The sequence below is a fragment of the Coregonus lavaretus genome, assembly GCF_964263955.1.
Source record: "Coregonus lavaretus genome assembly, contig: HAP1_SCAFFOLD_8044, whole genome shotgun sequence".
Taxonomy (NCBI): domain Eukaryota; kingdom Metazoa; phylum Chordata; class Actinopteri; order Salmoniformes; family Salmonidae; genus Coregonus; species Coregonus lavaretus.
This window is the reverse complement of record NW_028156686.1, coordinates 10,001-23,143: the sequence shown is the minus strand read 5'-3', so window position 1 is coordinate 23,143 and position 13,143 is coordinate 10,001. Positions and strand designations below refer to the sequence as shown.

Here is a 13,143-nt window from a genome sequence, read left to right as displayed (position 1 = left end):
TATCCTCCCCCCTCTCTCCCCTCTCCCTCCCCTTCTCCTTCTCCAGGATGTGAAGTCTACGTTCTTCCAGTTTGGAGCGTCTCTGATGCAAGAGGCTTTACTTATGATGAACATCATGGAGGAATATGACTGGCACATCTTCTCCATAGTCACCTCCAAGTTCCCCGGTTACCAGGTACACACACACACACACACACACACACACTCACACACACACACACACACACACACACACACACACACACACACACACACACACACTCACACTCACACACACACACACACACACACACACACACACACACACACACACACACACACACATGCACACACACACACGCACACATGAACACACCCCTCCCCCCCTCCCCCCTCCCCCCTCCCCCCTCCCCCCTCCCCCCCTCCCCCCATCCCCCCACAGTAACCATTGTGTCTGTCCTGTCTGTAGGAGTTTATCAGTGTTCTGCGTGTGACGGTGGACCACAGCTTTGTGCGTTGGGACCTTCAGAGTGTTGTAACGCTGGACGCTGTAGACGGAGACGCCAACTCTAAAGCTCATATCCAGCTGAAGAGGATCCAGAGCCCTGTTATTCTGCTGTACTGCTCCAAGGAAGAGGCCAGGTACTGGGGGGGATAATCATTTAACTGTGTTGATCCTATATCATCATTTAGCTGTGTTGACCCTAGATCATCATTTAGCTGTGTTGATCCTGCATCATCATTTAACTGTGTTGATCCTGCATCATAATTTAGCTATGTTGATCCTATATCATCATTTAGCTGTGTTGACCCAATATCTTAATTTAGCTGTGTTGATCCTGGATCATCATTTAGCTGTGTTGATCCTAGATCATCATTTAGCTGTGTTGATCCTAGATCATCATTTAGCTGTGTTGGTCCTTTATCATCATTTAACTGTGTTGATCCTATATCATCATTTAGCTGTGTTGATCCTAGATCATCATTTAGCTGTGTTGATCCTGGATCATCATTTAGCTGTGTTGATCCTATATCATCATTTAGCTGTGTTGATCCTGGATCATCATTTAGCTGTGTTGATCCTATATAATAATTTAGCTGTGTTGATCCTGGATCATCATTTAGCTGTGTTGATCCTAGATCATCATTTAGCTGTGTTGGTCCTTTATCATCATTTAGCTGTGTTGATCCTATATCATAATTTAGCTGTGTTGATCCTAGATCATCATTTAGCTGTGTTGATCCTATATCATCTTTTAGCTGTGTTGATCCTAGATCATCATTTAGCTGTGTTGATCTATATCATCATTTAGCTGTGTTGATCCTAGATCATCATTTAGCTGTGTGACCCAAGATCATAATTTAGCTGTGTTGATCCTGGATCATCATTTAGCTGTGTTGATCCTATATCATCATTTAGCTGTGTTGATCCTATATCATCATTTAGCTGTGTTGATCCTAGATCATCATTTAGCTGTGTTGATCTATATCATCATTTAGCTGTGTTGATCCTAGATCATCATTTAGCTGTGTGACCCAAGATCATAATTTAGCTGTGTTGATCCTGGATCATCATTTAGCTGTGTTGATCCTATATCATCATTTAGCTGTGTTGATCCTATATCATCATTTAGCTGTGTTGATCCTATATCATCATTTAGCTGTGTTGATCCTATATCATCATTTAGCTGTGTTGATCTATATCATCATTTAGCTGTGTTGATCCTAGATCATCATTTAGCTGTGTGACCCAAGATCATAATTTAGCTGTGTTGATCCTGGATCATCATTTAGCTGTGTTGATCCTAGATCATCATTTAGCTGTGTTGATCCTATATCATCATTTAGCTGTGTTGATCCTAGATCATCATTTAGCTGTGTTGATCCTAGATCATCATTTAGCTGTGTTGATCCTATATCATCATTTAGCTGTGTTGATCCTAGATCATCAATATAATAGTATATAACAAAATATAATAGATAAATGAAGATAGCTCACTCAGGCCGTTTACCATTGTCTACTGAAGGGGGTGGCTCTCCCGTAGACACCAATGTGATAGCAGCTGGTTCTGGTCGACTTAGTTCATTGATTTCCATTTAAACAATAAAAATCAGGGAGTGGGATGTCTCGCTTCCTCTTTTGTTTCTGGTATATAATTCTAACCACTCTGATCCCCCTCCAGGTATATATTGGAAGAGGCCCGGTCTCTGGGTCTGACTGGGTCGGGCTACATCTGGATCGTACCAAGTCTGACCACAGGGAACCCCGACTTCACCCCAGACGTCTATCCCCTGGGGATGATCTCTGTGTCCTACAATGAAATGGAGTATCCCCTGGAGAGCCGCCTTAGAGACGGAGTGGGCATCATTGCCACGGCAGCCGTCGCCATGCTAAGGGAGAAGGGGGAGGTGCCAGAACCCCAAGGGAACTGCTACAGCCAATCAGAGAAGGGCAAGACTCAGCCCAGTGCCCTGAGAGGGTAAAAGAGGGAGTGGTGTATGTGTGTGTGTCCAATCAAATCAAATGTTATTTGTCACATGCTTCGTAAACAACAGGTGTAGACTAACAGTGAAATGTTTACTGACGGGTTATTTTCCAGCAATGCAAAGTTAAAGATAAAGATTAAATATATAAAATAAAATAAAACAAACAGTGAATAATGAATAACGAGTAAAAATAACATGGCTATATACAGGAAGTACCAGTACTGAGTCGATGTGCAGGGGTACGAGGTAATAACATGGCTATATACAGGAAGTACCAGTACTGAGTCGATGTGTAGGGGTACCAGGTAATAACATGTCTATATACAGGAAGTACCAGTACTGAGTCAATGTGTAGGGGTACCAGGTAATAACATGGCTATATACAGGAAGTACCAGTACTGAGTCGATGTGTAGGGGTACCAGGTAATAACATGGCTATATACAGGAAGTACCAGTACTGAGTCAATGTGCAGGGGTACCAGGTAATAACATGGCTATATACAGGAAGTACCAGTACTGAGTCGATGTGTAGGGGTACCAGGTAATAACATGGCTATATACAGGAAGTACCAGTACTGAGTCGATGTGTAGGGGTACCAGGTAATAACATGGCTATATACAGGAAGTACCAGTACTGAGTCAATGTGTAGGGGTACCAGGTAATAACATGGCTATATACAGGAAGTACCAGTACTGAGTCAATGTGCAGGGGTACCAGGTAATAACATGGCTATATACAGGAAGTACCAGTACTGAGTCGATGTGTAGGGGTACCAGGTAGTAATGAGGCTATATACAGGAAGTACCAGTACTGAGTCGATGTGTAGGGGTACCAGGTAATAACATGGCTATATACAGGAAGAACCAGTACTGAGTCAATGTGTAGGGGTACCAGGTAATAACATGGCTATATACAGGAAGTACCAGTACTGAGTCGATGTGCAGGGGTACCAGGTAATAACATGGCTATATACAGGAAGTACCAGTACTGAGTCGATGTGCAGGGGTACCAGGTAATAACATGGCTATATACAGGAAGTACCAGTACTGAGTCGATGTGTAGGGGTACCAGGTAATTGAGGTAGCTACAGTGACTTATTCCACCTTTTGTTGTGTTACAGCCTGCATTCAAATGTCCCATAATGCCCCACAATACCCCATAATGATAAAGTGAAAACGTGTTTTTAGAAATGTTTTATTGAAAATGAAATACAGAAATATCTCATTTTTGTAAGTATTCACACCCCTGAATCAATACTTTGTAGAAGCACCTGTCTGTGTCAGCTTTGAGTCGTCTTGGGTATGTCTGTTTCAGCTTTGAGTCGTCTTGGGTATGTCTGTGTCAGCTTTGAGTCGTCTTGGGTATGTCTGTGTCAGCTTTGAGTCGTCTTGGGTATGTCTGTATCAGCTTTGAGTCGTCTTGGGTATGTCTTTGTCAGCTTTGAGTCGTCTTGGGTATGTCTGTGTTAGCTTTGAGTCGTCTTGGGTATGTCTGTATCAGCTTTGAGTCGTCTTGGGTATGTCTGTGTCAGCTTTGAGTCGTCTTGGGTATGTCTGTGTCAGCTTTGAGTCGTCTTGGGTATGTCTGTATCAGCTTTGAGCCGTCTTGGGTATGTCTGTATCAGCTTTGAGTCGTCTTGGGTATGTCTGTGTCATCTTTGAGTCGTCTTGGGTATGTCTGTGTCAGCTTTGAGTCGTCTTGGGTATGTCTGTGTCAGCTTTGAGTCGTCTTGGGTATGTCTGTGTTAGCTTTGAGTCGTCTTGGGTATGTCTGTATCAGCTTTGAGTCGTCTTGGATATGTCTTTGTCAGCTTTGAGTCGTCTTGGGTATGTCTGTGTCAGCTTTGAGTCGTCTTGGGTATGTCTGTATCAGCTTTGAGTCGTCTTGGGTATGTCTGTGTCAGCTTTGAGTCGTCTTGGGTATGTCTGTGTCAGCTTTTAGTCGTCTTGGGTATGTCTGTGTCAGCTTTGAGTCGTCTTGGGTATGTCTGTATCAGCTTTGAGTCGTCTTGGGTATGTCTGTATCAGCTTTGAGTCGTCTTGGGTATGTCTGTGTCAGCTTTGAGTCGTCTTGGGTATGTCTGTGTCAGCTTTGAGTCGTCTTGGGTATGTCTGTATCAGCTTTGAGTCGTCTTGGGTATGTATGTATCAGCTTTGAGTCGTCTTGGGTATGTCTGTATCAGCTTTGCATATCAGGATTTGGGGATTTTCTCCCATTCTTCCTTGCAGATTTTCTCAAGCTCTGTTAAGTTAGATGGGGAGCGGCGGTGAACAGCAACTTTCAAGTCTTTCCACAGATTTTCAATGGGATTCAAGTCTGAGCTTTTGCTGGGCCACTCAAGGACTTTCACATTCTTGTTCTGAAACCATTCCAGTGTTGCTTTGGCTTTATGCTTGGGGTTATTGTCCTGTTGGAACGTAAATCTTCTCCCCAGTCTGAGGTCATTTGCACTCTGAAGCAGGTTCTCATCAAGGATTTGGCTGTATTTGGCTCAATTCATTGTTCTCTCTATCCTTACCAGTCTCCCAGTCCCTGCCGCTGAAAAGCAACCCCATAGCATGATGCTGCTACCACCATGCCCTTTTGTCTGATCAGACCACAGAAAATGTTGCCTTATGCTCTCAGAGTCTTTCACGTGCCTTTTCGCAAACTCTAGGCACGCTGTCATGTGCCTTTTTCTCAGGAGTGGCTTCCGTCTGGCCACTCTCCCGTAAAGCCCAGATTGGTGAAGTGCTGTAGAGACTGTCCTCCTTCTGGCAGGTTCTCCCATCTCAGCCAAGGAACTCTGTAGTTCTGTCAGAGTGGTCATCGGGTTCTTGGTCACCTCCCTGAACCAAAGGTCCTTTTTTTGCCCGGTTGCTCAGTTTGGTCAGAAGGCCAGCTCTAGGCATTCTGGGTAGACTCTGCTGGACGACGGAGACCTTGGAAACGCTCAACACACTGGGATCTCTGAGGTCTACGGACAGTTCCTTGGACATGGTATAGTCGACGTGCCCTTGAGCAAGGCACTTAACCCTAACTGCGCCTGTAAGTCGCTCTGGATGAGCGCTAAATGACTCAAACGTAGATGTTTCTGCTCTGACATTCACTGTGGGACCTTTATATAGACAGGTGTGTTATTTTTTCTTCTTCTTCTAAATCATGTCCAAACAATTGAATTGGCCACCGGTCGGACTCCAATCAAGTTGTAATGACATCTCAAGTATGATCAAAGGAAATTGGATGCACCTGAGCTCAATTTGGAGTGTCATAGCAAAGGGGTGTTAATACTTACAGTATGGAAATAAGATATTTCTGGTATTTCATTGGTCAATACAAAAAAACAACATTTCAGTTTTGTCATTATGGGATATTGTGTGTGTAGACGGGTGAGAACAAAAATACATTGAATCCATTTTGAATTCAGGCTGAAACACAACAACAACATGTGGCATAAGTCAAAGGGGTGTGAAGACTTCCTGAAGGCTCTGCATGTACATATATGTAGGGGTGAAGTGACTAGACAACAGGATAGATAATAGACAGTAGCAGCAGTATACTGTAGGTAGGGGTAAAGTGACTAGACAACAGGATAGATAATAGACAGTAGCAGCAGTATACTGTAGGTAGGGGTAAAGTGACTAGACAACAGGATAGATAATAGACAGTAGCAGCAGTATACTGTAGGTAGGGGTAAAGTGACTAGGCAACAGGATAGATAATAGACAGTAGCAGCAGTATACTGTAGGTAGGGGTAAAGTGACTAGACAACAGGATAGATAATAGACAGTAGCAGCAGTATACTGTAGGTAGGGGTAAAGTAACTAGACAACAGGATAGATAATAGACAGTAGCAGCAGTATACTGTAGGTAGGGGTAAAGTGACTAGACAACAGGATAGATAATAGACAGTAGCAGCAGTATACTGTAGGTAGGGGTAAAGTGACTAGACAACAGGATAGATAATAGACAGTAGCAGCAGTATACTGTAGGTAGGGGTAAAGTGACTAGGCAACAGGATAGATAATAGACAGTAGCAGCAGTATACTGTAGGTAGGGGTAAAGTGACTAGGCAACAGGATAGATAATAGACAGTAGCAGCAGTATACTGTAGGTAGGGGTAAAGTGACTAGACAACAGGATAGAAAATAGACAGTAGCAGCAGTATACTGTAGGTAGGGGTAAAGTGACTAGACAACAGGATAGATAATAGACAGTAGCAGCAGTATACTGTAGGTAGGGGTAAAGTGACTAGGCAACAGGATAGATAATAGACAGTAGCAGCAGTATACTGTAGGTAGGGGTAAAGTGACTAGACAACAGGATAGATAATAGACAGTAGCAGCAGTATACTGTAGGTAGGGGTAAAGTGACTAGACAACAGGATAGATAATAGACAGTAGCAGCAGTATTCTGTAGGTAGGGGTAAAGTGACTAGACAACAGGATAGATAATAGACAGTAGCAGCAGTATACTGTAGGTAGGGGTAAAGTGACTAGACAACAGGATAGATAATAGACAGTAGCAGCAGTATACTGTAGGTAGGGGTAAAGTGACTAGGCAACAGGATAGATAATAGACAGTAGCAGCAGTATACTGTAGGTAGGGGTAAAGGGACTAGACAACAGGATAGATAATAGACAGTAGCAGCAGTATACTGTAGGTAGGGGTAAAGTGACTAGACAACAGGATAGATAATAGACAGTAGCAGCAGTATACTGTAGGTAGGGGTAAAGGGACTAGACAACAGGATAGATAATAGACAGTAGCAGCAGTATACTGTAGGTAGGGGTAAAGTGACTAGACAACAGGATAGATAATAGACAGTAGCAGCAGTATACTGTAGGTAGGGGTAAAGTGACTAGACAACAGGATAGATAATAGACAGTAGCAGCAGTATACTGTAGGTAGGGGTAAAGTGACTAGACAACAGGATATATAATAGACAGTAGCAGCAGTATACTGTAGGTAGGGGTAAAGTGACTAGACAACAGGATAGATAATAGACAGTAGCAGCAGTATACTGTAGGTAGGGGTAAAGTGACTAGACAACAGGATAGATAATAGACAGTAGCAGCAGTATACTGTAGGTAGGGGTAAAGGGACTAGGCAACAGGATAGATAATAGACAGTAGCAGCAGTATACTGTAGGTAGGGGTAAAGGGACTAGACAACAGGATAGATAATAGACAGTAGCAGCAGTATACTGTAGGTAGGGGTAAAGGGACTAGACAACAGGATAGATAATAGACAGTAGCAGCAGTATACTGTAGGTAGGGGTAAAGTGACTAGACAACAGGATAGATAATAGACAGTAGCAGCAGTATACTGTAGGTAGGGGTAAAGTGACTAGGCAACAGGATAGATAATAGACAGTAGCAGCAGTATACTGTAGGTAGGGGTAAAGTGACTAGACAACAGGATATATAATAGACAGTAGCAGCAGTATACTGTAGGTAGGGGTAAAGTGACTAGACAACAGGATAGATAATAGACAGTAGCAGCAGTATACTGTAGGTAGGGGTAAAGTGACTAGACAACAGGATAGATAATAGACAGTAGCAGCAGTATACTGTAGGTAGGGGTAAAGGGACTAGACAACAGGATAGATAATAGACAGTAGCAGCAGTATACTGTAGGTAGGGGTAAAGTGACTAGACAACAGGATAGATAATAGACAGTAGCAGCAGTATACTGTAGGTAGGGGTAAAGTGACTAGACAACAGGATAGATAATAGACAGTAGCAGCAGTATACTGTAGGTAGGGGTGAAGTGACTAGGCAACAGGATAGATAATAGACAGTAGCAGCAGTATACTGTAGGTAGGGGTGAAGTGACTAGGCAACAGGATAGATAATAGACAGTAGCAGCAGTATACTGTAGGTAGGGGTAAAGTGACTAGGCAACAGGATAGATAATAGACAGTAGCAGCAGTATACTGTAGGTAGGGGTAAAGTGACTAGACAACAGGATAGATAATAGACAGTAGCAGCAGTATACTGTAGGTAGGGGTAAAGGGACTAGACAACAGGATAGATAATAGACAGTAGCAGCAGTATACTGTAGGTAGGGGTAAAGGGACTAGACAACAGGATAGATAATAGACAGTAGCAGCAGTATACTGTAGGTAGGGGTAAAGTGACTAGGCAACAGGATAGATAATAGACAGTAGCAGCAGTATACTGTAGGTAGGGGTAAAGTGACTAGGCAACAGGATAGATAATAGACAGTAGCAGCAGTATACTGTAGGTAGGGGTAAAGGGACTAGGCAACAGGATAGATAATAGACAGTAGCAGCAGTATACTGTAGGTAGGGGTAAAGTGACTAGACAACAGGATAGATAATAGACAGTAGCAGCAGTATACTGTAGGTAGGGGTAAAGTGACTAGACAACAGGATAGATAATAGACAGTAGCAGCAGTATACTGTAGGTAGGGGTAAAGTGACTAGACAACAGGATAGATAATAGACAGTAGCAGCAGTATACTGTAGGTAGGGGTGAAGTGACTAGACAACAGGATAGATAATAGACAGTAGCAGCAGTATACTGTAGGTAGGGGTAAAGTGACTAGGCAACAGGATATATAATAGACAGTAGCAGCAGTATACTGTAGGTAAGGGTAAAGTGAATAGACAACAGGATAGATAATAGACAGTAGCAGCAGTATACTGTAGGTAGGGGTAAAGTGACTAGACAACAGGATAGATAATAGACAGTAGCAGCAGTATACTGTAGGTAGGGGTAAAGTGACTAGGCAACAGGATAGATAATAGACAGTAGCAGCAGTATACTGTAGGTAGGGGTAAAGTGACTAGACAACAGGATAGATAATAGACAGTAGCAGCAGTATACTGTAGGTAGGGGTAAAGTGACTAGACAACAGGATAGATAATAGACAGTAGCAGCAGTATACTGTAGGTAGGGGTAAAGTGACTAGACAACAGGATAGATAATAGACAGTAGCAGCAGCGTATGTGATGAGTGTGTGTGTGTGTGTGGGGCGTCAGAATGCGTGTGTACGTGGGCGTATGTACAGTGCCTTGTAAAGTATTCATCCCCCTTGGCAGTTTTCCTATTTTGTTGCATTACAACCTGTAATTTAAATGGATTTCATGTAATGGACATACACAAAATAGTCCAAATTGGTGAAGTGAAACGAAAAAAATAACTTGTTTCAAAACATTCTAAAAAATTGATAACGGAAAAGTGGTGCGTGCATATGTATTCACCCCCTTTGCTATGAAGCCCCTAAATAAGATCTGGTGCAACCAATTACCTTCAGAAGTCACATAATTAGTTAAATAAAGTCCACCTGTGTGCAATCTAAGTGTCACATGATCTCAGTATATATACACCTGTTCTGAAAGGCCCCAGAGTCTGCAACACCACTAAGCAAGGGGCACCACCAAGCAAGCGTCACCATGAAGACCAAGGAGCTCTCCAAACAGGTCAGGGACAAAGTTGTGGAGAAGTACAGATCAGGGTTGGGTTATAAAAAAATATCTGAAACTTTGAACATCCCACGGAGCACCATTAAATCCATTATAAAAAAATATGTCACCACAACAAGCCTGCCAAGAGTGGGCCGCCCACCAAAACTCACGGACCAGGCAAGGAGGGCATTAATCAGAGAGGCAACAAAGAGACCAAAGATAACACTGAAGGAGCTGCAAAGCTCCACAGCGGAGATTAGAGTATCTGTCCGTAGGACCACTTTAAGCCGTACACTCCACAGAGCTGGGCTTTAGGGAAGAGTGGCCAGAAAAAAAGCCATTGCTTAAAGAAAAAAAATAAGCAAACACGTTTGGTGTTCGCCAAAAGGCATGTGGGAGACTCCCCAAACATATGGAAGAAGGTTCTCTGAGCTTTTTGGCCATCAAGGACAATGCTATGTCTGGCGTAAACCCAACACCTCTCATTACCCCGAGAACATCATCCCCACAGTGAAGCATGGTGGTGGCAGCATCATGCTGTGGGGATGTTTTTTCATCGGCAGGGACTGGGAAACTGGTCAGAATTGAAGGAATGATGGATGGCGCTAAATACAGGAAAATTCTTGAGGGAAACCTGTTTCAGACTTCCAGAGATTTGAGACTGGGACGGAGGTTCACCTTCCAGCAGGTCAATGACCATAAGCATTCTAATAAAGCAACACTTGAGTAGTTTAAAGGGAAACATTTAAATGTCTTGGAATGGCCTAGTCAAAGCCCAGACCTCAATCCAATTGAGAATCTGTGGTATGACTTAAAGATTGCTGTACACCAGTGGAACCCATCCAACTTTAAGGAGCTGGAGCAGTTTTGCCTTGAAGAATGGGCAAAAATCCCAGTGGCTAGATGTGCCAAGCTTATAGAGACATACCCCAAGAGACTTGCAGCTGTAAATGCTGCAAAAGGTGGCTCTACAAAGTATTGACTTTGGGGGGGTGAATAGTTATGCACGCTCAAGTTTTCTGTTTTTTTGTCTTATTTCTTGTTTGTTTCACAAGAAAAAATATTTAGCATCTTCAAAGTGGTAGGCATGTTGTGTAAATCAAATGATACAAACCCCCCAAAAATCTATTTTAATTCCAGGTTGTAATGCAACAAAATAGGAAAAATGCCAAGGGGGGTGAATACTATGTTGTAGACAGTTTTAATATGTTACTGTAGAACTATGTTGTAGACAGTTTTAATATATTACTGTAGAACTATGTTGTAGACAGTTTTAATATGTTACTGTAGAACTATGTTGTATACAGTTTTAATATGTTACTGTAGAACTATGTTGTTGTCACGATCGTCTAATGAGGGAGACCAAGGCGCAGCGTTGCGGGTGAACATATTATATTTATTCGACTGATCACACGATCAAAACAAAGAACGAAACGTGAAGTCCTTCGATACACAACCAAAAGGAACAAGAAACCACAAAACACAAAGTGCAAGACCAACAGTTAAATATGGCTCCCAATCAGAGACACCCAGCTGACACTCGTTGCCTCTGATTGGGAGTCACTCAGCCCAACATAGAAAATTAAACATAGACTTACACACCCTGGCTCAACATAACATAGTCCCCAGAGCCAGGGCGTGACAGTACCCCCCCCCAAAGGCGCGGACTCCGGCCGCGCCAAACAACCACAACAGGGGAGGGACCGGGTGGGCACTCCGCCTCGGCGGCGGATCCGGCTCCGGACATGACCCAGGCACGGGTTGTGCTGGACTGACGACGCACACCCCTGGCTTGATGCGTGGAGGAGGAACGGGCCGGACCGGGCTGACGAAGCGCACCCCTGACTTGGTGCGGGGAGCAGGAATGAGCCGGACCGGGCTGACGACGCACACCACTGACCCGGTGCGGGGAGCTTGGACGGGCCGGACCGGGCTGGCGACGCGCACCACAGACTTGGTGCGGAGAGCAGGAACGGGCCGGACAGGGCTGACGACGCACACCACTGGCTTGGTGCGGGAAGCTTGGATGGGCCGGACTGGGCTGGCGACGCGCACCACAGACTTGGTGCGGAGAGCAGGAACGGGCCGTGCCGGACTGACGACGCACACCACTGGCTTGGTGCGGGAAGCTTGGATGGGCCGGACTGGGCTGGCGACGCGCACCACAGACTTGGTGCGGAGAGCAGGAACGGGCCGGGCTGGGCTGTCGACGCACACCGTAGGCTTTGTGCGTGGAGCAGGAACAGGCCGGGCTGGGCTGTCGACGCACACCACTGACTTGGTGGGAATGGCAGGAACAGGCCGGGCCGGGCTGACGACGCGCACCACTGACTTGGTGGGAATGGCAGGAACAGGCCGGGCTGGGCTGACGACGCGCACCACTGACTTGGTGGGAATGGCAGGAACAGGCCGGACCGTACTGGGGACACACACCACTGGCCCCACGCAGGGATCAGGAACGGGCCGGACCGGACTGGTAACACACCCCAGTACCTCTCGCCGTGCCTCCACACTTTCCCTCTCCTCTGTGCCCAGTGGCCCCCCTAACCTGGCGGCCTTCTCTGCCAACGCCTTGCACCGCTCTAACCCGTACACCTGCTGGCCCGACGTCGTGAGCCCCCCCCTAAAAATTTCCTGGGGGTCTCTCCTCCCTCTTGCCAGACTCGCAATCATCTCCTCCCACGTCCATCCTCTCTCCTCGTCCCGCTGCTTGATCCAGTCGAGGTTGCCACGGAGATCTGCCAGCGATGGCTCCTGAACACGCTGCTTGGTCTGGTTAAGGTGGTTTCTTCTGTCACGATCGTTGGTTAGAGAGGACCAAGGCGCAGCGTGTTGAGCGAACATACTTTAATAGTAAAGTGCAAACACGAATACAAAACAATAAACGATACGTAACGTCCTCAGACAATGACTGACAAGGAACAAAAACCCACCAACACAAGGTGAAAACAGACATTATAAATATGGCTCCCAATCAGAGACAACGAGCCAAACAGCTGACACTCGTTACCTCTGATTGGGAGTCACTCATCCAAACAAAGAAATACAACCACATAGAACAACCCAACCAAACAGAACACAACGAAACGAACACACCCTGGCTCAACATACAAAGTCCCGGAGCCAAAGCGTGACAGTACCCCCCCCTAAAGGCGCGGACTGCGACCGCGCCTCAATAAGGGCTAAACAAGGGAGGGCTGGGTGGGCATACCTCCTCGGCGGTGGTTCTGGCTCCGGCCCTGATCCCCACCTCCTCTCCAAC

General features: G+C 45.1%; 1 protein-coding gene across 1 annotated transcript in view; it reads left to right on the top strand.

Moving 5' to 3' along the window:
* Positions 1 to 46: 46 nt before the first annotated feature.
* The window catches only part of LOC311126089 (glutamate receptor ionotropic, NMDA 2A-like), a gene marked incomplete at both ends in the record, with an annotated part of 17,717 nt that continues 4,620 nt past the window's right edge, over positions 47 to 13,143 (top strand). The window contains 3 exons of the mRNA XM_084200110.1: positions 47 to 175; positions 449 to 621; positions 2,163 to 2,459. Of these exons, the coding sequence (XP_084056236.1) occupies positions 47 to 175; positions 449 to 621; positions 2,163 to 2,459 (599 nt within the window). The remainder of the gene's footprint in view (positions 176 to 448; positions 622 to 2,162; positions 2,460 to 13,143) is intronic.